We start from the raw sequence: 24,239 nt of genomic DNA, 5'->3' as shown, positions 1-24,239 counted from the left end.
CTAGAAATATCTGCTCCAGTGAACCCTTACTTCTCCTAGTAGGTACCCTTTGGGTTTCTGCCCAGGCTGGGTAAGATGCATTTTCCTTGCTTTCCCAATTACTGCCCACAATACTGCAAAGCTTCCCTTCCCTTCATTAAAAAAAAAAAGTTTCAACAGAGGAACACAGCAACTTTCTTTCTATGAAGAAGAACTATCAGTTTTTCCTTGCTTAATTTGGCTTTAAAAAACAGCTGGGAGCAGTGTAGGTTACCTGAGGAAATGCCTCACTCCTGTTATTTATTTATTGCTCAATTTAGCCACCGCCCATCTCCCCCAAAAGAGGGACTCTGGGTGGTTTACAATAAAATCCAGCACAAAATATAAAGATTAAAATCACATAAAACAGTTATAATAAAATACAGTAAATAAATAAAATCCAAGAAAGGTATAAAATCCAGGCTGGTGGGAGGGACTCTAGGGTGCGAGCCACCCACAAGAATGGTTATTCATTTTCCCGCCCCAGGCGAGATGGCAGAACCAGGTCTTCAGGGCCGTCCCACCCAGTCAGGCAGAGAGGGCATGTTATGGACCCTGCCCATAAGAGACTGTTGTTTGGCAGGGTCCAGGAGGAGGGCCTTCTCTGCGGTGGCACCCGCCCTCTGGAATAAACTACCCCTGGAGGAAAGGCAGGACCCCACTCTCCCAGCCTTCCAGAAGGGGGCTAAAACCTGGTTATGTCACCTTGCCTGGAGTGGGAGTGGGGATAGCCGATCATGGGGGTGGTTGGCCCTCTGATGGGACCAACGATAACATCACTATTTCCCATCTTGAATTTTATATTATTTATTCTATATTGCTTATTTTATATTTTTATATTTTTATATTTTTACATATATTTATATTGATATAAATGGTTTTAATGACATTTTATTCTTTTATTCCTAACTGTCTGTGAACTGCCCAGAGTGTCATAGTACGAGTTGGGAGGGGAGAAATATGAAAATAAATAAATAAATAAATAAATAAATAAATAAATCCAAATTGATGTAAGATTCAGTCGGGTAACAAATAAGCAATTCACACTAGTTCTTTTAGAGCCAGTGTGGTGCAGCAGTTAAGGTCCTGGACCCAGGTTCTAGTCCACCCTCAGCCATGGAAGCTCACCAAGTTACTTAGGGCCAATCACTCTCTCTTAGTCCAAGCTCCTTCACAGGATTGTTGCTATAGGGAAAAATAGGAAGAGGGTGCACTATGTATGCCACTTTGAGCTCATGTACAAAAGGCAGGATATAAGTCTAATAAAAGAATAATAAAAATATATGAACTCTGAAATGTGTTCTTGATAACAGTCTTGCTCCTTTTTAATAAATAAATAGATATTGTATAAATTATAGAAAAACAATGGTAATACAAAAATATCTAAGGGTTATTAACATGTACTAAAGCAAGCAAGCAAACAAGCAAGCAGAAACTTGCTGAGTCTGTTAATATACAGTATTACTGAATTTAGACCATATTCATGTAGAAACATATTCATCTTCTCATTTTTGTATTATAAAAACATTTTCAAAATCTAGAAAGAACAAATCTCTTTGAATCCAATCTTGCATCTGTACATTTGTTTTCTTTCTACCTATATGAATAATTCTCTCAGCTAAATGCCACGGCGTTCCGAGTCGTCATGCTGGCCACATGACCCGGAAGTGTCTATGACAACGCCGGCTCCAAGGCTTAGAAACGGAGATGAGCACCGCCCCCTAGAGTCAGACTCGACTGGACTTTACGTCAAGGGAAACCTTTACCTTTACCTTTACTAAATGCCACATTTGATAGAGTCATACTTCTTCATAAAGTGTTGAATTCCATAATTTGGCATCACACTGATGTTTTTAACTACTGTTTTTCATAACTGATGACTTAAATCCAAAACAGAGTTGTAACAGAACAGGACCAAATCATATAATCAAATCATCTTTGAAATTTCTTACAGCACCAAAATATGGTAGCCAGCTTTCTTTAAACATTAATTGGGGAGTCCAATAGATACAGAACAAGATTTTGTGATTAATTAATTTCTTAGGTTATGAGAAGTTTATTTAGCATTTCTTAAAACTTGGGTCTATTGATTTTCCAAGATTGTATACTCCAGTCCCTTATTCAATAGAATGAATGAATCAACTACATTCTGAACTAGCCAAAATTTCTGAGTCAGTTTCAAGGGCAGATCTGTATAAAGAATTTTAGAGTAATCCAAATAGGATTCTTCACTAAGGTCTCCAGATGACATATACATGAAGATGCACAACACAACACAGATAAACTTTTCTTTTTTTTATTATCCAGTATATGCTAGACTCAGTAGTGCAAGGAGATAATTGTAGATTCTGAATTTGTTAAATTACAACATGTGTTTCTTCACTTAAATTAAAATGAAGAAAGCCAGTCCATGATCTGAATCCTCCAGTCATTCTGTTGAGTAGTGAGCCAGACTTGCCCTTAACGTCTTTTCATAACACCATTGAGAAGACACAGTTCAGAGGAGGGCAATTTTTTTATCCATGTCTGCCATTAGATCTGAAACTGCAGATGGTAACTCACATATTGCAATGAATTTGGGAAATGATTTAGAAATATTCTCTTGGCATCATTTCTGAATATCTCAGGAAAGATAATTAACATTTAAAAGAATGCATCTCAAAAAGCTGTAATACTAGGATGTTACATAGGTTGGTATGTTATGTGAAAAGCCACTGTGATCTCAAAATTAAGATAAATAATTTTGAAAGTGTGTATTTTCTCTATATTCAGGTGCAGGAATAAATGAAGCATATAGTAGGAACAGATTTTGTTTCATTCTACTTCCTGTTGTAGTCAATGAGAAAGAGAAACTCAGATGCTTTGCTTTTTTATTTAGCTCCTTCTCCATCTCTGCCACAAAATTATGTTAGAAAAGATTTCAATAGATTTGTCAGATGTACTGCTTATTTTCACAAATGTAATACATACTGTCTTCAGGAAAGGATTGTTACCTTGTTGTGGTGCTGGAGCTTGAGCACTTCAATGATGCCATAAGCTAAACCGTGAAGGGCCACCCAAGACGGGAAGGTCATGACAGAAAGGTCAGACTAAATGCAATCCCTGGGGAAGATAATGGCAAGCCACCCCAGTATTCTTGCCGTGAAAACTAAATGGATCAGTACAACCAGAGATATGTCGGTATACCATCGGAAGATGAGACCCCCAGGTCGGAAGATGGTCAAAATGCTACTGGGGAGGAACAGAGGATGAGCTCAACTAGCCCCAGACGTGATGACGCAGCTAGCTCAAAGCCGAAAGGATGGCTAGCGGCCTACGGTGCTGGTGGTGAACGGTAAATCTGATGTTCTAAGGATCAACACACCATTGGAACCTGGAATGTAAGATCTATGAGCCAGGGCAAATTGGATGTGGTTATTGGTGAGATGTCAAGATTAAAGGTAGACATTTGGGTGTCAGTGAACTGAAATGGACTGGAATGGGGCACTTCACATCAGATGACCACAAGATCTAGTACTGTGGACAAGAGGACCACAGAAAAAATGGAGTAGCCTTCATAATTAATAGTCAAGTGGCTAAAGCAGTGCTTGGATACAATCCAAAAAATGATAGAATGATCTCAATTCGAATTCAGGGCAAGCCATCTAACATCACAGTGATCCAAATATATGCCCCAGCCACAGATGCTGAATAAGCTGAAGTAGAGCAGTTCTATGAGGATCTGCAGCACCTACTGGACAACACGCCTACAAGTGATGTTATTTTCATCACAGGAGACTGGAATGCTAAGGTGGGCAGTCAAATGACACATGGAATTACAGGTAAGTATGGGCTGGGAGAACAAAATGAAGCAGGACATAGGCTGATAGAATTTTGCCAAGACAACTCACTCTGCATAACAAACACTCTCTTCCAACAACCTAAGAAACGGCTTTATACATGGACTTCACCAGATGGACAACACCGAAATCAGATTGACTACATCCTTTGCAGCCAAAGGTGGCGGACGTCTATACAGCCAGTAAAAACAAGACCTGGAGCTGACTGTAGTTCAGATCATGAACTTCTTATTGCACAATTTAGGATCAGACTAAAGAGATTAGGGAAGACCCACAGATCAGCTAGATATGAGCTCACTAATGTTCCTAAGGAATATGCAGTGGAGGTAAAGAATCGATTTAAGGGACTGGACTTAGTAGATAGGGTCCCCGAAGAACTATGGACAGAAGTTCGCAACATTGTTTAGGAAGCGGCAACAAAATACATCCCAAAGAAAGAAAAAAACAAGAAGGCAAAATGGCTGTCTGCTGAGACACTAGAAGTAGCTCAAGAAAGAAGGAAAGCAAAAGGCAACAGTGATAGGGGGAGATATGCCCAACTAAATGCAAAATTCCAGAGGTTAGCCAGAAGAGATAAGGAATTATTTTTAAACAAGCAATGCATGGAAGTGGAAGAAGACAATAGAATAGGAAGGACAAGAGACCTCTTCCAGAAAATTAGAAACATTGGAGGTAAATTCCAGGCAAAAATGGGTATGATCAAAAACAAAGATGGCAAGGACCTAACAGAAGAAGAGATCAAGAAAAGGTGGCAAGAATATACAGAAGACCTGTATAGGAAGGATAACAATATTGGGGATAGCTTTGAGGGTGTGGTCAGTGAGCTAGAGCCAGACATCCTGAAGAGTGAGGTTGAATGGGCCTTAAGAAGCATTGCTAATAACAAGGCAGCAGGAGATGACAGCATCCCAGCTGAACTGTTCAAAATCTTGCAAGATGATGCTGTCAAAGTAATGCATGCTATATGCCAGCAAATGTGGAAAACAGAAGAATGGCCATCAGACTGGAAAAAATCAACTTATATCCCCATACCAAAAAAGGGGAACACAAAAGAATGTTCAAACTATCGAACAGTGGCACTCATTTCACATGCCAGTAAGGTAATGCTCAAGATCCTGCAAGGTAGACTTCAGCAATTCATGGAGCAAGAATTGCCAGATGGACAAGCTGGCTTTAGAAAAGGCAGAGGAACTCGGGACCAAATTGCCAATATCCGCTGGATAATGGAAAAAGCCAGGGAGTTTCAGAAAAACATCTATTTCTGTTTTATTGACTATTCTAAAGCCTTTGACTGTGTGGACCATAACAAATTGTGGCAAGTTCTTATTGGTATGGGGATACCAAGTCATCTTGTATGCCTCCTGAAGAATCTGTATAACGACCAAGTAGCAACAGTAAGAACAGACCACGGAACAACGGACTGGTTTAAGATTGGGAAAGGAGTACGGCAGGGCTGTATACTCTCACCCTACCTATTCAACTTGTACGCAGAACACATCATGCGACATGCTGGGCTTGAGGAATCCAAGGCTGGAGTTAACATTCCTGGAAGAAACATTAACAATCTCAGTTATGCAGATGATACCACTTTGATGGCTGAAAGTGAAGAGGAACTGAGGAGCCTTATGATGAAGGTGAAAGAAGAAAGTGCAAAAGCTGGCTTGCAGCTAAACCTCAAAAAAACCAAGATTATGGCAACCAGCTTGATTGATAACTGGCAAATAGAGGGAGAAAATGTAGAAGCAGTGAAAGACTTTGTATTTCTACGTGCAAAGATTACTGCAGATGCTGACTGCAGTCAGGAAATCAGAAGACACTTAATCCTTGGGAGAAGAGCAATGACAAATCTCGATAAAATAGTTAAGAGCAGAGACATCACACTGACAACACAGGTCCGCATAGTTAAAGCAATGGTGTTCCCTGTAGTAACATATGGCTGCGAGAGCTGGACCATAAGGAAGGCTGAGAGAAGGAAGATAGATGCTTTTGAACTGTGGTTTTGGAGGAAAATTCTGAGAGTGCCTTGGACTGCAAGAAGATCCAACCAGTCCATCTTCCGGAAATCAAGCCAGACTGCTCACTTGAGGGAATGATATTAAAGGCCAAACTGAAATACTTTGGCCACATAATGAGAAGACAGGACACCCTGGAGAAGATGCTGATGCTAGGGAGAGTGGAGGGCAAAAGGAAGAGGGGCCGACCAAGGGCAAGGTGAATGGATGATATTCTAGAGGTGATGGACTCATCCCTGGGGGAGCTGGGGGTGTTGATGACCAACAGGAAGCTCTGGCGTGGGCTGGTCCATGAAGTCACGAAGAGTCGGAAGCGACTAAACGAATAAACAACAAATACATACTGTAAATGTTAAAATGACGGGGAAAATAAAGTCCATGAAAATTTACTCATAATTTCTTGGTGGTTTAAAGTCATCAAATTAAAGATTTCTCTTATTGTTAACAATAGGAACAAAAACAAACTTTTCCTCTGTCTTTAAGGACCTATTTATATATGACATGAACATGTTTATGTGTGTGTATCCATTCAATTGTGTCTGATTCTTGGAGACTACCTGGAGAAGTCCCTCCAGCTTTTTTGGTAAGATTTTTCAGAAGTGGTTTGCCACTGCCTCCTTCCTAGGCTGAGGAACTGATTGGCCCAAGGTCACCCAGCTGGCTTTGTGCCAAGGAAGGACTTGAACTCACGGTCTCCTGGTTTATAGCTTGGTGCCTTAACCATACACCAAGCTGGCTCTCATGTATATGTATATGTATATATGTATGTACAGTATATACATATATACATACGTATATATACATACACACACACACACATACACTCTTTTAAAGCTATTAGTAACAGTTATTATGTATAAAGTTTTGGAAATAGGATTTGTATGTAGCATATATAAAGAGGTACCTCAAAATACCAAGACATTATGAGAGCTATGTCTTGCAAATCCTATGAGAGCTACCAAAAATAAATGAGTGACATTATACAGAGTATTGCTGTCCCTGTATATCACAGACAGGGTAGACCCAACCTGAGTGTAATTACAAATCCATTATGTTCAGATATATTTAAACAACTCCAACTCTGAAGTGAACTCTGTTCAAGTATTTTCAGCTCTGGAATCCGAAGTAAAATCTGAAGCACTGCTTCATTTACATTATTTTTAGCATCCAACTCACTCAAAAGAAATGGAGTGCGATAAACATGGAATCCTCGTAGAAACAGTGAATTACATGAATTGATTTTCCTGAAAATCACAATGCTATAATGAGAAGAGATTGTGAAGGTATTGTACAGAATTCCTTTTTACATGCTAATGCTTATGTTGTGATTACCATTTCCTCCTCCTCCTCTCCCTCCTCAATATGGCAGCTGTAGAGAAGTTTAAAACATAGCAGTGTGCAGAATATGTTATGGGTAATTTAAAGCAAATGCATTCAACACCAATCAAAAGAGAATGTAACACTGCTTTTGATGTCCACACCAGCTGATGGCTGGAATTCATAACTGAGACTTCCATCTATTTTTGCTTACTAATGATTCTCAACATAAGAGAAAATCATTACCAAGAATCAAAATACAAACTAATTATTTATAGAATCAAACTATTCTGGAGTTCACTCTCCTTGTTAGGGCATAATTTTAACTATGCTATTTATACAATTGAAGATTTTGTGCTATTATAAGCAGCAATTTGGATTTTTCGGAGGGGAAAAAAGGAAGGAACCTAGATCTCATTGAAAGTATTGGAATAAAGATTATCTTCTTCAAACAGCAGAACGCAGTATGTGAAATGGAAAATATATGCTAAAGGGAATAGTCCTCCAGATCAACCTTGCTCATCTTTTTCACATGAACAGTGCTTCTTTTAAATAATAAGTGATGCTGGCAGATTACTTTTAGCATGAGAAAGGAACTCCGTAGATATTACAGAGCTGCTGAATCTGTAGAGTGACCATATTTAAGGACAGCTTAATCTAGTTCCAGTAGAATGACAGGGAATAAGAAGGATATCAAAAAGTATTTTCCAGCTGTACCTGAAGAGCTCTGTAAATGCAGGTAGGCCTCATTATATTGAAAGTATATGCTCTACCATTGACTTATGACTCTTCTTCTTGAATTTGGAAATATTTATGTCAATCATAAATACTGAAAAGTCATTTTTAACACCAAAGTATGTGTGCAGAAAGGGATTTACCAGCTGATGTTTTAAGAATACTCAGTTTAATCTCTATATTGTTTGGATCATTTCCTTCTTTATGCTTAAAAGAACACCCTGATAACTGGTTTTTCTAAAGTTTAAGACAAGACATTTAGCCTGTATTTTGAGCATTGTGATCTTGTCTAAGCAGATTAAAAGCTTCATTCATAAAACAATAGACTACTAATAAAGGATTACAAATGTATTGGAGTCTGATGCATGAATAAAAGCACTACCCTTGCTTAACTGTACAGTGATCTATTTCTGAATCACATATAGATGTCTTATAAATGTCTACACTATAGACCATGCATTAGTCTCTACAATAATAGCAACGGGGCTGTCCATGCTGTTCATCAGAATTCTGTCTCCATAATCTTTCTGATAGAATAAATGGGTCTTACAAATAGGTACAGGAAAATATGATGTATCCTTTTGTGAAACAGTTCTATTTTTCTCCCCACACATTCTTCCATGTTTTTGCTTCTTAGGCTATTTGTTAGTTTCTTTGAAATAGTTTGAAATAGCTTGAACTGTCACAAAGATAAACAAGTGTTCATTCTTTATTTCCTTTTTATTGAATGTTTTAAAGAAAAAAATATAAACAAATACAAGAAAAATATGAAAAAGAGTAAAATGTAAAGAAAAATAAATCAGGGATTTTAAAGTGTCCTGGAGGCTATAGCATTATACAATATTTTTAATTATGAATATATACTGTATATATATATCACATTACAAGAGTAAACATCACTATTAAACTTAAGATAAAAATGAGTAACAAAGATCACAGGCAACATAATATAAATAAAATGAAATTGTACACTGTGATAAGTTCAATTGATATTACAAAAATATATATTTTGACTATATATCTCATAAAATTGAAATATAAATTCTATGCATAAACTCACCCAAATTTTGGATGTGTTAGCAGTGTATATTTTAGATTATAATCTAGGAATGGTTCCCAATTTAAACTGAAGTCTGTATCAGACACGCATTTCAGGTAGGAATTTATTCTAGACACTGAAGCATATTCCCACAGCTTGATTAACCATTCTTCCATTGAAGGGATCAGACACCCGTTCCAGTAAGAATCATATAATGTCCTTGAAGCAGTTATCCTATATAGAGCTCATTCAGTATATGTTGAGTGGTATGTGGGTTAGTGAAGTTTAATTGGAATATTGGAGGTTGAAATGGGAATAGAGTTTGTTTCATACTGGTGAGAATCATTTTCCAGAAATGTTGATCTTTATGGCATTGCCCCCAAATATGTGAAAAAAATAAATAAATCCAACCTTGTCATCACATTTCCCGCAATTTTTTTCTTAAAAAACGAATCACTATATTCATTTTCACAATTAAAACTGGATAATATACCAACAATAAAACATTTTATACCAGTTTTCTCTGAGGATAATGTTTGGAGTAAATTTAAATTTCTTCCATTGAATTTTCCATTGTTGCATCTCTGTATTCTGTATTCATTTTATCACACAGACTTTGACCTGATTGGCTTCTGAATCATGCCTGAATAATAGCTTGTAAATATGGTCCAACAAATATTCTCAACTATGTATTATAAAGGGATGCGGTGGCGCTGCGGGTTAAACCATTGAGCTGCTGAGCTTGCCGATTGGAAGGTCGGCAGTTCGAATCCGCATGACGGGGTGAGCTCCTGTTGCTAATCCCAGCTCCTGCCAACCTAGCAGTTCGAACACATGCCAATGTGAGTAGATTAATAGGTACCGCTTCGGCAGGCAGGTAACGGCGTTCCGTTTTGTCATGCTGGCCACATGACCACAGAAGTGTCTATGGACAAACACCGGCTCTTTGGCTTTGAAACGGAGATGAGCACTGCCCCCTAGAGTCAGACACGACTGGACTTAATGTCAAGGGAAACCTTTACCTTTACCTTTACCTATGTATTATAAGATTTTCAAATTCTGTAATAACTCTCAGTATTCCCCTTGTTTCTGCAATTATCTTACTACCATGCTACATATTTGAAAATTCTGATAAGGCAAGTATTCATTCCTAAAGGTCTCCACATGATAACTCTCCACTGCCCAGACTCCCTCTTTTGGTGGAGATGGGCGGTAGCAAAATTTGAATAAAATAAATAAATAAATAAATTCTATTAGCAAGTTTGGATGCATGCTTATGTATAGGAATTTGCTTAAAACTGTGTGTATGAGTATATGAAATAAATAGAAAGCATACTACTTGGCCCTTATTTAAGATTAAAAACTAAACTAACCTACTTGATTAGTATTTCCATCGGATACCACAAAGAAATCCCAGGATTTTAGACTGGTATGGGAAGCTTAACATCTTTCTGGAAAAAGAGGGTAGCATGTCCTCCATATTACTACCAATAAAGTGGCATGGATATGTTCATGTAGTCACCAGAAGTAAAGTTCAATTTGAAGGCACATTTCTTACTTGAAGAGGCATAGTGCATGTCGCACAACGTTCTGTGAAAAGGAAACAAAACAGTAATGAAATTAGAAGCAAGTTGCATGGTATTCTATATCATGTGTGGCCTGGCCCATAAAAATTAGAGGGAATTTGGGTAAAGATCAACCATGTGTAAAACTAATAATCTCAAACCTCTGTTTTTGGAACATTTTTCCTCCAAAGAGGTAGCTTGGTAGCTATTTCAAAGCTGCAACATCCCAAATATAACTATAACTGCCAAAAAGTCAGTTCTCAAAGACGTAGGTCATGGATTGTTCCAGAAGCTAGACAATACTAAAAAGCAGAGTTCATACAAGGTCTAAAAGATATCTAGCTTGTAAGTTTCCACTCAGCTGCTCGCCTAGGGCCAATAGCAATTGGCCCCAAGTGAATACCTAAGTGTAAAAGTATGCCATACTTCAGAAACTGACCTAGTGAAGTACTGCCATCGGCTACAAGCAGAACAGAAAGAGCAAGAGAAAACAAAAATGAATTTGGCATGCTGAAATGTTTCTTGTCAGCCTGTTTTCTTCTGCTGCTTTGGGGGAAAATGTGTGTATTAGATATGGTCAACAAGAAATTAAAAAAAGAATACATTTCAACAGATTCTCAGAAGAATAAAATCAAAGAGGGTAGGGAGCTCTACTGCACATATACTGTATATCTCAGTGCTCAGTGGGAAATCTTGGGAAAATTAAATCTTAATACAAACTAGGTATCATGAAAGAGATTCTAGAAGATTTTATTGTGGTGCCTTTTGGAGTTCAAATAATGATTCAGTAGCTTTTCCATGCAAAAGATTGACTATCAGAGCAGAATCCAGTACAGTATTTTTATTACTGAGCTGGAGAAACGTAGAATAGTGGTGATGCCTCACCAGTTCTTATGTGATACATTTTATCAATTTGTGCTTAAATTGATCATATTTGCTACATACATTTGTTACAAATAGGAACAGTGTAAAACTAAGTCCAACTGCCCAAGATGTTTTTCTGACCAGTCAGAATGGGTGGCATATGGCATTCTGCCTTCATCTCCATATAAATTACCATTGCTAACAATACCAATGTTCAAGGAGCCTTATCAAATGATATGTAGCAAACTGGTCCTCAAGGTTGTGGTCTTGTCTGTGAAGCAATTTTATCCAGTAAAGAGGATATCATTTCAATACCAACACAAGAGAAAGAGAGAGAATGAGAATGATTTGGGGGACAGCATAGGGAGTTATGCCTTTAAAAATTCTTAATTTTTTTTGTTAATTTGTTTAAAACTGGTGTTTTTCCTCTTTATAAAGAAATGTTGTAGTTTAATAATACAGTGACCCGATGAAACTACTAAGCAACATATATGCAATGTAAATAAAATACATAAAACAAAATAATAAAAATGTGCATATATAGCTGGATCGGAAATCCTTTCTCATTCTGAACTTGATCTGGAAGGCAAATATATGTCTATCCTGTTCTCTGAAAGACAAAACAGTCTGAAGTATAATTCTTATTCAAATGAAAAAGTGTCGAAGTAAGTAGAACAGTGTGGGAAAGATTGATTCTATCTGAAATACGATGCATGAAATATAAGTAATGGGAAGATTAAAAGTAAGCATCTGGAATATGCAAGGAATTAATTATCTGCTTAAAAAGAGACCAGAATATCTAATACCATTCTTTTACAAGGAACAACTCCCTTGAAGCAAAGAATATAGCAGCCTGAAATAGAGTTTTCTTCTCCCATATTTCCACCAGCTACAATTTTAATCACTATGAAACTCATTTTCCATCTAGCTGAAATGAAAATTGGATCAGGCAAAAAAAAAAGTGTGATGGTACTAGTATTGATAGATTCATAAGCTTTTGTTCCATTTAATGTCCTTTTTAGCAAGTTATTTGCAGTACTATGGCATCAAATATAACAATAGAAACAAAGAGTTCTGAGGTACCTTAATGATCAACAAATTCATGGTGGCATAAGCTTGTAGGCCAAAGCCCACTTTATCACTTGCTTAGGTGATTAGTCTAATACACAAGCATATGTATTTTTAATACAGATAAAACAAATAATAATGAGAGATTATACTAGATGAGATAGAAGTAGGGATATCATAGTACTATGCAGAACACACCTTAATGCAGAACCTAAACAAAAGAATACAAAATTCAGTATGTGAAATTTGATGTATACTAAGAACGGCTAGTTCATTTCAGAAAATAGTTAATTTTCTTTAGATGTTTGGTTACACTACTGATTTTACTATAACTATTAATTATCAGTATGGTAATTGGGATGAGGTCATACCAGATATTGTCTAGATACTACTAAAGACCAGATACTGTTATAAATTTTGAGCACTACCAGCATAACTAAACACTCAGCCATACCATGGTTTACAAATTGCTGCTGCTGATTTATAAATTGTCTTCTCTATGTGTATCAGGTACACCCTTCAACTGCTGAAGCTATCTCAGAATGAAAAAAGGGAATAGACATATACATAAATGCCTGAAGTTCTTCTTTAACCATAAGAATTGTAAAGAACAGAACAACTGCAATAAATTATGTATCTTTGCTTTAGGAGTGGGTGATCTTGCTATACTTGCTAGGAATAAGTATAAACCTCAAACTGGACAAGAAGGGAAGACAAGAAATATGTTATCAGCCGATAGACAAGAGACTATAACTATGTACACAGAATGTGCAAAGCAAATTCTGGTGCTAATCTTGAGTAGCCAACTTACCCATTGGTTTAGAAACAGACAACATAGAAAACTAGAGCCAAATGTATTATGCTAATTGACTATAATTGGCTAAAATAAATTAACTGCTCTTCAGCCAGAATTTCATCCATTTGTTGTAATGGCTAGCTCACCAAAACTACACACAGACACAGTAGTGCTTAAAAGTCTGTGAACCCATTTGAATTTTTAATATTTCTGCTTAAAGATGACCTAAAACATTATCTGTTCTCCACATAAATCCTAAAACCAAAAAAAGAGAGAACCCAATTAAACAAATGAGTCAAAAACATTATACTTGTTTTTCTTCATTGAGAAAAATGATCCAAGCTACATATTTGTGTGTGGCAAAAGTATGTGAACCTCTAGGACTGATTCATTTGAAGGAGAAATTAGAGTCAGGTGTTTCAATAAATGGGATGATATTAAGGAGTGAGTATGGGAGGTCCTGCCTTATTTAAAGAAGAGAATTCAGGGTATTTACAATCAAGGTGATTTTCACAATACAGGTATGTGGAAGTATGTCATGGCTTGGACAAAGGATATTTCTGATGTTGATGCTTACCAGGCTGAAAAAGGTTACATAACTATTTCCAAAGAGTTTGGACTCCACCAGTCCACTGTCAGGCAGATCCTGCACAAATGGAAGCAATTCAACCTCATTGTTACCCTCCCTAGGAGTGGTTGACCAACCAAGATCACACCAAGAGCAAGGTGTGTAATACTCCAGGAGGTCTCAAAGAACCCAGGGTAATGTCTAAGGAACTTAAGGGCTCTTTTTGCATTGGTGGATGTCAGGGTTCATGAGACCATCATCAGGAGAACATTGAAGAACAAAGGTGTGCATGTCAGGTTGCAAGGAGAAAACTACTACACTCCAAAAAGAACATTGCTGTCTGTCTAGTTTGTGAAAGACCATGTGGATAAGCCAGAAGGCTTTTAGAAGAATGTTCTATGGACAGATGAGACCAAAATAGAACTTTTGGGCTTGAATGAAAAGCAAAAGGAAAACACTGCATTCCAGCTTAAGAATCTTAACCACCATGTGAAACATGGTGGTGGCAGTATCATGGTTTGGGCTTGCTTTGCTGTCTCTGGACCAGGACGGCTTGGCATCATTGATGGAACTATGAATTCTGAACTGTACCAGCAAATTCTACTGGAAAATGTTCCAGGGTATTCCATGAACTGAAACTTGAGAAAGTGGGTCATGCAGCAATGACCCAAAACACACAAGTTGTATGACCAAAGAATGGCTAAAACAGAAGAAAGTTAATATTTTGGAACGGCCAAGTCAAAGTCCTAACCTTAATCCTACAGAAATGCTGTGGAAGGACCTGAAGCAGGCAGTTCATATGATAAAGCTTACCAACATCCTTGAGTTGAAGGTGTTCTATAAGAAGGAATGGGCTAAAATTCCTCCAAGCCAATGCACAGGCCTGATCAACAGTTATCAGAAATGTTTAGTTGCAGTTATTGCTGCTCAAGGGTGGGTATGCCATACTTTTGCCACACAAACATATAATATGATCCAGATAATATGTATCAATATAACAATTGATTTCAGAACAAAACAGTATTATGAAGTGGTTTGTAACACCACTTCTCCAATGTACACCTTCCAGATGTGCTGGGAATACATACATTTCTATTTTGGAAATAATTCAGTCTAATTTTCTGAACGCCATTCTCCATGTTCTTTGATCAGTGGCACAGGCCCTCTCTCACTTTGAACTTGGCTGTACCTCCCCTAAGGCCTGCCTGAGACTTTGCCATCTTAAATTCTGGCTGAAACAATTATTCTGGAGGGAGTCCTTGTCCCAGTTTATACTCTTGGATAGTTCTATTTCATTCCTGAAAAAGCAAATAGATTTGTTTTATTGCAGGCTATCCCTCCCAGCTATACATTTATGGGGCTAGGTAGAGCTTATGTGGACAGTTTTGGACCTTAATGTTCCAAAAGACAGATAAAAAATTCATATCTTCACTCCATGAGCTTGTGTATGCTTCCTTTTACACACACACACAAACACACGTCAGTGATAGCCTTTACAACCTACAAAGAAGGCACAATTTGATACTCTGACCTCAATGGTCACTATTAGATGGATATCACAAAATTTATCAGAATCATCTTTATGTACTCAAACAACAAGGTTGAGTCTGTGGCATACTTGTTGCTAGACTGTCCTTTACATTGTGCTTAGTGCTGTGAACTCATTAAACCACTTTTCAGCAAAATTTCCCACCTACCACAATCCGCAATTATAGGTCAGCTGCTGCAAGATGCCTGCACCAAAACATCCAAAGTTGCAAAATTGCCAGCTATAGTTGTGGCTGTTATAAACTGATGGATTTGCTTAAGAACCAGCTAAGCCTAGGTTCTTTCATTGCCATCTCTCCCACAACTGTTGACTACTTTGCTTCAGGTCTGTCATGCGCTGCCTGCCTCTGAATAACACTCAGACACTGGTTCGTGGATCAGGCTCTGATTTATTTGCAGGGCAGGTACAGCGTTGGTAGAAAAAAGCTGAGAGTGACAGGAGCGCGCCGGTGCGGGGTTTAAATACCCCGCGCCGGTCAGCGCCCCCTCACTCGCAGTCACGTCACCCCCCTTTGTCCAATACGTTGCCCTGCCGGTGGGTGAGGGGTTCCGGGATCGCCCATCATCAGGTTTTCTATTCTTCTGCTGATTGCTGTCAGCTGGGCGATCTCCGTTGTATTGGCGCTGATGGCTTGGGTGTGCTCCGTGATCCGTTTAGCTATTGTTTGTTGGCCGTTAGTCGTTGTGGGTTGATGGCTACTTATCTTGCACCCCTTCACCTATTTCCTTGCTATTGTCATGTGTGCCATTGCGCTGATGACTTCAGCTCAACGGCACTCATGACATACTGCCCCCTGTCCGAATAGTGCTCCCCCCCCGTTTTCTTTTTTTTTTTTTTTTTTTTTTCGGTGGAGCTGTCAAAACGGCACTTTTTTTTTTTTTTTTCAAAATTCCCGCCGGAGTAGTTGTCGCCCCTCCCTTTGCTCCTCCCTCTACCACGTGCCTTCCCAGGGTGTGTCCATGGTGCGCATGCTTGGGTCCTGTCCTGGCGTGCGCATGCTCCAGCCACACCCTGTTTGTTTGGCTCAGTTCGGCGAGGAGAGAGGCGTGGCTGGTCGGGTGCTTATCAGCTCCAGGTAGGGCCCTTCTTTTTTCTCATTTAAAGTGCGCCGCCTTTGTTGTATCTCCTGGGCGTTGCCCCCAGGTTGCCCTGTTGACTTGCTTGCCACTCCCCCGCGGCCGGGGGGAGGGTGCTGGCGAACGCTTGTCACCACCCCGTGGGCCCGGGGCGGGGGGAGTGAGTCCCGGGGGGGGAGGTCCACCCAAGTCGCGGGCTTGGGGGGGCCCTTTCCCTTGGGGCACGGGAGGCGGGGGGGCCTGCGGGGGGGGGGTTTGGCTTGCTGACCTTGGTTGTGGTTTGTCGGGGTATGCCCGGTGAAATGCTCTGGTCAGGTCAGGTGCGTTAACGTTGTGCGCCGCCACCCATTCCGGGTGGGGGAAGTGTTTCCACCTGACCAGATAGTGTAGAGTTCCTCGTTGCTTGCGGGAGTCGAGAATGTCCCTTATCTCGAAGTGGTGTTGCCCGTCGATCATCACCGGTGCGGGCTGTGGCGTGCTTGGGTGCCATCGGGAGGTGGTTGCCGGTTTCAGGAGGCTGGTGTGGAACACCGGGTGGAGTCTCCGTAGGTTGTGTGGCAGGTCCAAGCGTATTGCTACCGGGTTCACTATTTGCGTGACTCGGAACGGCCCGATGTACTTAGGCCCCAGTTTTTTCGAGGGTTGGGTTGACTTTAGGAACTTGGTGGATAGGTAGGCCATATCCCCCGCTTGGAACGTCGGTTGTTGGCGCCGGTGCTTGTCGGCCTGCTCTTTGTAGGCTGCCTGTGCATCCTTCAGCGCCGCCGTGATTACTGGCCATGCTTCCGCGATCTTCCGTCCCCAGTCGCTAGCGTCCACCTGGGGCTCCGGGGGTTGAGGTAGCTCCGGTATGGGGACGAAGTCGCGCCCCGAGACTACTTCAAACGGAGTTTTCCCTGTGCTCGTGTGGACGGCGTTGTTGTATGCGACTTCGGCGAACAGGAGCAGTTCAGCCCAGTCGTCTTGGTGGTAGTTAGTATATGATCGTATGAATTGCTCCAAGGTGGCATTAAGAACCTCTGTGGCTCCGTCCGTCTGGGGGTGCCAAGCCGTAGATAGGGCCTGTTGGGTCCCCGTCAGCTTTAGGAAGGCCCGCCAGAATTTGGAGGTGAACTGTGTGCCCCTGTCGGTCACCACACGTGCGGGACATCCGTGTAGCCTGTACACGTGGATGAGGAAGAGTTTGGCTAGCTGTTGTGAGGATGGGACCGACGTGCAGGGGATGAAGTGGGCCTGCTTTGAGAAGTAGTCCTTCACCACCCAAATGGCCGTTTTCTTCTGGCTGGGTGGGAGATCCACTATAAAATCGATAGAGATTTCCTCCCATGGGCGGGAGGGTTCTGCCACCCGTTGCAATAGCCCCGCGGGTTTGCCTGGTGCCCGTTTGGCCCTAGCGCACGTTGGGCAGGACGCTACGTAGGTTTTTACGTCTCGCCTGAGCGCGGGCCACCAGAATTGACGCCGTGTTAGGTGTAGGGTCTTGAGGAACCCAAAGTGTCCCGCTTGTTTGGCGTCGTGTGACCTATGCAAGATCGCCTGGCGTTGCGAGTCCGGGACGTAGATTCTGCCTTCCCCCCATGCCAGGTCCTGTGCCATCGTTACCTTGTCGGGGTTTGCCAGGAACCAGGGGTCGGTTTTGAGGGCGGCGGCGAGGTCCGTGCGCATTCCCCCTGGTAGTTGCGGTTGGCTTCTTCCGGTCGCCGGTTGTCCCGCCGTCGGCTGCGCCGTAGAGTCGAGCTGCCTCCGCGCGCCGCTTCGGGTGGTCACGGCCATCCCCAGTTGCGAGGCGGATAGGACCGTCCCAATGGTGTCTGGGGCGGGCTCTTCGTCTTGGGGCAGTCGGGAGAGGGCGTCGGCCAGGAAGTTCTTTTTGCCCGGCATGAACTTCAGCTGGAAATTAAAGCGGCTGAAGAATTGGGCCCATCGGACCTGTTTTGGGCTAAGGCGTCTAGGCGTTCGTAGGGCCTCGAGGTTCCGGTTGTCGGTCCAGACCTCGAATGGTTGGGTGGCTCCCTCGAGTAGGTGTCGCCATGTCTCTAGCGCTGATTTCACCGCGAAGGCTTCTTTCTCCCAGACGTGCCATCGCCTTTCTGTCTCGGAGAACTTCCTTGACAGGTAGGCGCATGGTTTCAGGAGTCCCGTGGGGTCTTTCTGTAGCAGGATGGCTCCCAGGGAGAAGTCTGAGGCGTCGGCTTGGACCACGAACGGCCGTTCTGGGTCCGGGTGCGCGAGGATTGGCTCCGTAGTGAACAGCGCTTTCAGCTTGTTGAATGCGGTCTGGCACGCGGGAGTCCAATTCAGCACTGTGCCTGGGTTCTTGGCGCGTCGGGTGTCCCCCACCCCTTTGGTTTTGAGGAGGTCCGTTAGGGGGAGGGCTATCTCTACGAACCCCCGGGCGAATGACCTGTAAAAATTCGCGAATCCGAGGAAGCTCTGTAGTTGGCGTCTGTTGCGGGGGCGCTCCCAGTTTAGCACCGCTTCGACTTTTGCGGGGTCCATTTCGATGCCGTCCCCGGAGATTCGGTACCCCAGATAGTCTAGGCGCTCTTTGTGAAACTCGCACTTTGTAGGCTTGGCATAGAGCTGCGCCCTTCTGAGCTTGTCGAGGACTTGCCTGACTAGGGTCACATGTTCCTCGTGCATTTTCGTGTAAATAAGGACGTCGTCGATGTAGACCAGGACCCCTTTGAACAGATGTTCATGCAGTACCTCATTGATGAGCTGCATGAACACCCCAGGGGCCCCCGCGAGTCCGAAGGGCAGTACTTTGTACTGGAAGGCGCCTAGGGGGCAGTTGAACGCCGTCTTCCATTCGTCCCCCTCCCTGATTCGGATGCGATAGTACGCCTCGCGAAGGTCAGGTTTGGAAAAGACTTTGCCCGTGGACAGGTGGGCGAGCATGTCCTTCACCAGGGGTAAGGGGTATTTGTTGGACAGGGAAGCCGCGTTTAGGCCCCGGTAGTCGGTGCAGAGCCGTAGGGTCCCGTCTTTCTTCTCCCGGAATAAGACGGGGGCTCCGACCGGTGAGCATGCTGGCTCTATGAATCCCCTGTCTAGGTTTTTATCGATGAACTCCCGGAGGGTTGCCATCTCCTTCGGGGTCATCGAATAGATCTTTGGTCTAGGTAAGGGGACGTCGGGCAGTAGGTCGATCTGGCAATCCGTCTTGCGGTGGGGGGGTAGTTGGTCGGCTTCTGCCTCTCCGAAGACCTCGGAGAAGTCGGCGTATTGTTCTGGTAGGTCTGCTGTGGTAGCGGCGTTGTCTTGTGTGGTCGCCTCCGCTCGTCCTACCGTGGGGTTGGTTCTGCCCGCTGGAACTGGTGCTCGATACTCGCCGTCGCCGAATGTGAAGGTGCGGGTCTCCCAGTTGATCCGCGGGTTGTTTGTCGCGAGCCATGGCATCCCCAGGACTGCAATGGGCCGTCCGATGTGCGTGACGACGAATGATGTGCGCTCGGTGTGAGTGCCCATTTGCAGGGTGACCGGCTCGGTTTGTAGCATGGCTGGTTTCCCTCCCGCTGTGGAGCCGTCCAGCTGGTGGAATGCCAGCGGCGTGGGGAGGGGGAAGCAGCGGAGGTCGAGTTTGGCGACTAGGTCGGGGTGGATGAGGTTTTTTGAGCACCCAGAGTCCACTAGTGCCGCGGCCGTGGTGGCTCCGTTGCCGGCAGAGAGTTTAATTGCTGCCATTATTACGGGGCTTTCGTCGTTTCGTCGAGGTGGTCCGCGCTGTTGTCCCACCGCCTGCCTCGCCACGCGTTTCAGGGCAGGCGGGGAGCATTTCCCGCCGGCTGGTCGGGGTCTGCGTTGTCCTCTTCCCCCCAGTAAGCGTCCCAGCCCTCCTCTGGTGTCGCTGTGGCCACGGTCATTCGGCGGTGAGGGGGCGGCCCCAGGTTGGGTGGTTTGGGGCTAATTTTCGGGGTGGGTTTGGGCGCGCTGGTCGGCGGTCGGTTGGCGAAGCAATCCACCGTCTTGTGCCCTAATTTGCCACACCTCCCGCAGGGCTCCCGGTTGAACTTCTTTTTTGGGTATATGGGGCCGCCCATGCCCCCGTGTGGTGCGGGTACCTTTTTCCCGGCATAGTTTGTGTCTTCCGTGGTTGTCATGAGGAAGGTGCGGTGCGCGTGTTCGGCTTTCCCCGCGAGGTGGATCCACCCGTGTAGCGTTTCTGGGTCGTCGCGGTAGAGGGCCCATTGGAGAACGTCGCGGTTGAGCCCCCTTTTGAACATTTCCAGCAGGGTGGTCTCGGACCAGTCGCTGACCTTCCCCGCGAGGGCTTTGAACTCCAGGGCGTAGTCAGGGACCGTGCGTGTGCCCTGTTTAAGTCTTTGGAGTGCGCTTTTCGCCCTTACTTTGGCTAAGGGGTCTTCGAAGTAGTTTTTCATCTCATTGATGAAAGCAGGGAAGGTGGCGAGGGCGGGGGAGCTGGACTCGTACAGTTGGACGTACCAGTCCGCCGCCCTGTCTTGGAGTTTGATCGCCACGGCGGCGATCTTGTCGGCCTCGGAGTCATAGGAGTGTCCGTGCCTCCCCATGAACTCCCTAGCGTTCATAACGAAAAACGAGAGTTTTGTGGGGGTCCCATCGAAGAAGATGGGGAAGTCCTTTGGGGCCCGGGCGTTTTGTGCGGCCCCGCCTCTCGCTTCCCGGGGTGTGGTGTCGGCCGCCTGTGCCGTCTGCTGACCCTCCGCTGGCCCGTGTAGGTTCGGTGCTTCGCTCGGGGTGTGGGCCTGTGCGGGGACGTCATTGGGTGGCGCGGGGGGCATAAGCGACTGGAGCATGGTCCGGAGTTCCGTCAGTTGAGCCCGCATGGCCGCGAGTTCAGCTCGTGCCTCCTCGTCCACAGCCCGCGCCGCCGCTGGGGCCGGTTCCGTTGGCGCGTCCTCGGGGGTGGGTTGCCGGCGGGGTTCATCGTCCCTCTGCCGCGGGTCCGCTTCCTCCGCCGTCTGCTGGGTGTCTCCGTCGTCCTCCTCCGTGTTGACCGCCGTTGGGCTGTCGCTCCACGCCCGTTGCTGGGGTGCGATGTGGGGCGCGGGGTCCTCCGCTGGTTTCGGAAGTCGTGCTGCTCCCTCCCGCGGTCGGGTTGCCTCCGTCGCCATCTCCCCTTGGGGTTGGAGCTGAGGCTCGGGTCGGGTGGGGTGGGCGTCCATGGCTCCGGGAGTCCGCGGTGCCTCTGGCCTTGGTCGGTCCTCCTCTGTCTCTTGCCGCGCGGCTCGCCCTCCTTGCCCGCGCCGCTCCGGCCTCATCTTGCTGGTCTTCTCGCCGTCTACTCCTCCCGCGGCTCGTTATCGTCCGGTGGGGCTCGGCGAGGCTGAGTTTATGACTCTCAGCTTTATGTCATGCGCTGCCTGCCTCTGAATAACACTCAGACACTGGTTCGTGGATCAGGCTCTGATTTATTTGCAGGGCAGGTACAGCGTTGGTAGAAAAAAGCTGAGAGTGACAGGAGCGCGCCGGTGCAGGGTTTAAATACCCCGCGCCGGTCAGCGCCCCCTCACTCGCGGTCACGTCACCCCCCTTTGTCCAATACGTTGCCCTGCCGGTGGGTGAGGGGTTCCGGGATCGCCAATCATCAGGTTTTCTATTCTTCTGCTGATTGCTGTCAGCTGGGCGATCTCCGTTGTATTGGCGCTGATGGCTTGGGTGTGCTCCGTGATCCGTTTAGCTATTGTTTGTTGGCCGTTAGTCGTTGTGGGTTGATGGCTACTTATCTTGCACCCCTTCACCTATTTCCTTGCTATTGTCATGTGTGCCATTGCGCTGATGACTTCAGCTCAACGGCACTCATGACAAGGTCATCCTACCAGTTTGTGTATAGATACCTCTCATAGTACTTTATTCTTTGCCAACATTAAGACCTACACATTATGCTGACTTTTGTTGCACTCTAAATGCTACTGCTTGCCTGCAATTTTTTAAAAAAAACTTCTTGTAATTATTGTAAACCTTACTGTTTTCTTTTTTCTCCTCTATGGTCTGTGACCATTTACAAATACATACATATTCACCACAATTTCAAATCAGCATTGCTGTTAAATTGGCTTAAAGTTCTGGAGGTTGTAATTGGAATGCATCTGAAAGGTATTAGCTGGGAAAGTGTGCTATAAATGATAACAGAAATCATGTAGACTTGTGCTTTTCAGCATATTTAATCCTAATTATGCTATTCTGTTAAATGTGCATAAACCAATGGTTAGTTACAATAAACTTGTGATTTTTCTGTGAATATATCAGACTTTATTTATGATGTCAGTTTATCAGACATCATAAATCACTTTAGAAATAACTGTTTCTGGGTAGAACTTTTTAAACTTACATAGATGTTTCTTCAGCAGTGTAACTGATCGCGTTACTGAATTCAGGAGTGCCCTATGCCGTTAGCGAAAGCGGAGAAAATTGATGAGTTGCACTGGTCAGAATAAAAAGGAAAAAATCATCTCCATGTTAAAGTTTTGACTTCTCTGTACTGTATGCAATATATACTTACTAAATTTAAATCAGAGATAGCCCAATCATACTATCGATTACTTAGAAAAAACGTTATCCTACTAAATAAATGAAGCTAAAATTAAACATGTACCAAACAGTATTTTTCGTTCCTCTTTATCGGAAAGGAGGTTTTAACAACAAAAGCCTTAATTACGCCTACCATTCCCTAAACATTCTCACATCTTCTAAACTTCATTCTCCGCAGTTTACCGCTCGGCTCACAATTTTCAAAACATTAACAACGCCGATGCCCTTTCGTGGGCAGCAACTTCAAATCCTCGATTGCGTTTGCGCACTTCCTAGCATGCCGCAAAACCTGACCGGTAACCCACATCACTTTCTTCCCAAAACCTCAGTCAGCACTTCCTCGTTCCGGGCTCTCAGCACGTGACCGCTAGAGATCTTCCCGCTATAATGTTGCTTTGGTGACGTGCCTAGGCTGTTAGATTCCTGCCTTGTTAAGCATGAAGGGCTGCAGAACAGAGCTCCGTTAGTTTCCAGGCAAGCCGGCTCTCGGCTCAGCGAGGAGTCAGCGTGGCTGGGGAGGCTGCTGCAGATTTTCATGCTCCGCGCGCGAGTTGCCTCATCATCTCAGCGACGTCGCAGGGGGCGGGCGATTACCCGGAACGGCACTCTCCTGCCTTCCCTTTCTTGGCGAAAGGGGAGCATTTGTTTAGCCCCAGTAGAAAAGAGGGAGGAGTGGGGCTCTGCCAGCCCACTTCTTTGGCGTAGCCTATCTTAGTCCTGGTCCGAAGGGAGGGGGGCGCTTCCAGATGACCTCTCTTAGCCAAGTGCTACTGCAGTTGCAAAGATGGCTGTGCTAAGTTCGTTTCCGGCTGAATTGGAACGACTGCTGGAGAAAGATCCCTACTTGACTCCTTTTGAGCAAGACTTCCAGCGCAGGTAACTTAACCACCTGGGTCCCTTGCTCCACTGGAGTTCTGTTCTCCATTCGCGCGCCCCTTTCTAACTCCATCAATTCACATTGTGAAACCTCTTTCTCTTCCGTTTTCTATATATCGGTAGAGAGAGAAAGTAACAAGCAGTAGGTTACCATACTACGAACGGTTGTCTGTTGCTACATTGTAAATTCTAGCCCTATCTTATAGATTTTGGAGGGATGTTCATTTGCAACTTAATTGTGCACACAATTGTGCTACCAGAATTGATAGGGGTTTTTTTTCTACCAATTGTTACAATAACACAACTGTCGCTGTATCTATAATAATGTATGCAGGTTATTGCAGCTAGCTAAAGAAATGTGTGCTGCTTATGACAGTAGTACTTTGCACTTTCCTCCACTGGAA

General features: G+C 44.0%; 1 protein-coding gene across 3 annotated transcripts in view; it reads left to right on the top strand.

Annotated features, from left to right (window-relative positions):
- Positions 1 to 23,428: 23,428 nt before the first annotated feature.
- GBE1 (1,4-alpha-glucan branching enzyme 1) overlaps positions 23,429 to 24,239 on the top strand; it is a 160,499-nt gene continuing 159,688 nt past the window's right edge. Inside the window, exon 1 of one of the 3 annotated variants that reach the window (XM_063305491.1) lies at positions 23,429 to 23,835. In XM_063305491.1, coding sequence (XP_063161561.1) covers positions 23,744 to 23,835 — 92 coding nt within the window. In that variant the 5' untranslated portion in view covers positions 23,429 to 23,743. The remainder of the gene's footprint in view (positions 23,836 to 24,239) is intronic. The other 2 variants (XM_063305492.1, XM_063305493.1) reach the window with 2 other exon arrangements.

Source organism: Candoia aspera, chromosome 5, assembly GCF_035149785.1.
Source record: "Candoia aspera isolate rCanAsp1 chromosome 5, rCanAsp1.hap2, whole genome shotgun sequence".
NCBI lineage: Eukaryota > Metazoa > Chordata > Lepidosauria > Squamata > Boidae > Candoia > Candoia aspera.
Note: the sequence above shows the minus strand (reverse complement) of the source record. Positions and strands in the feature narration are given on the sequence as shown.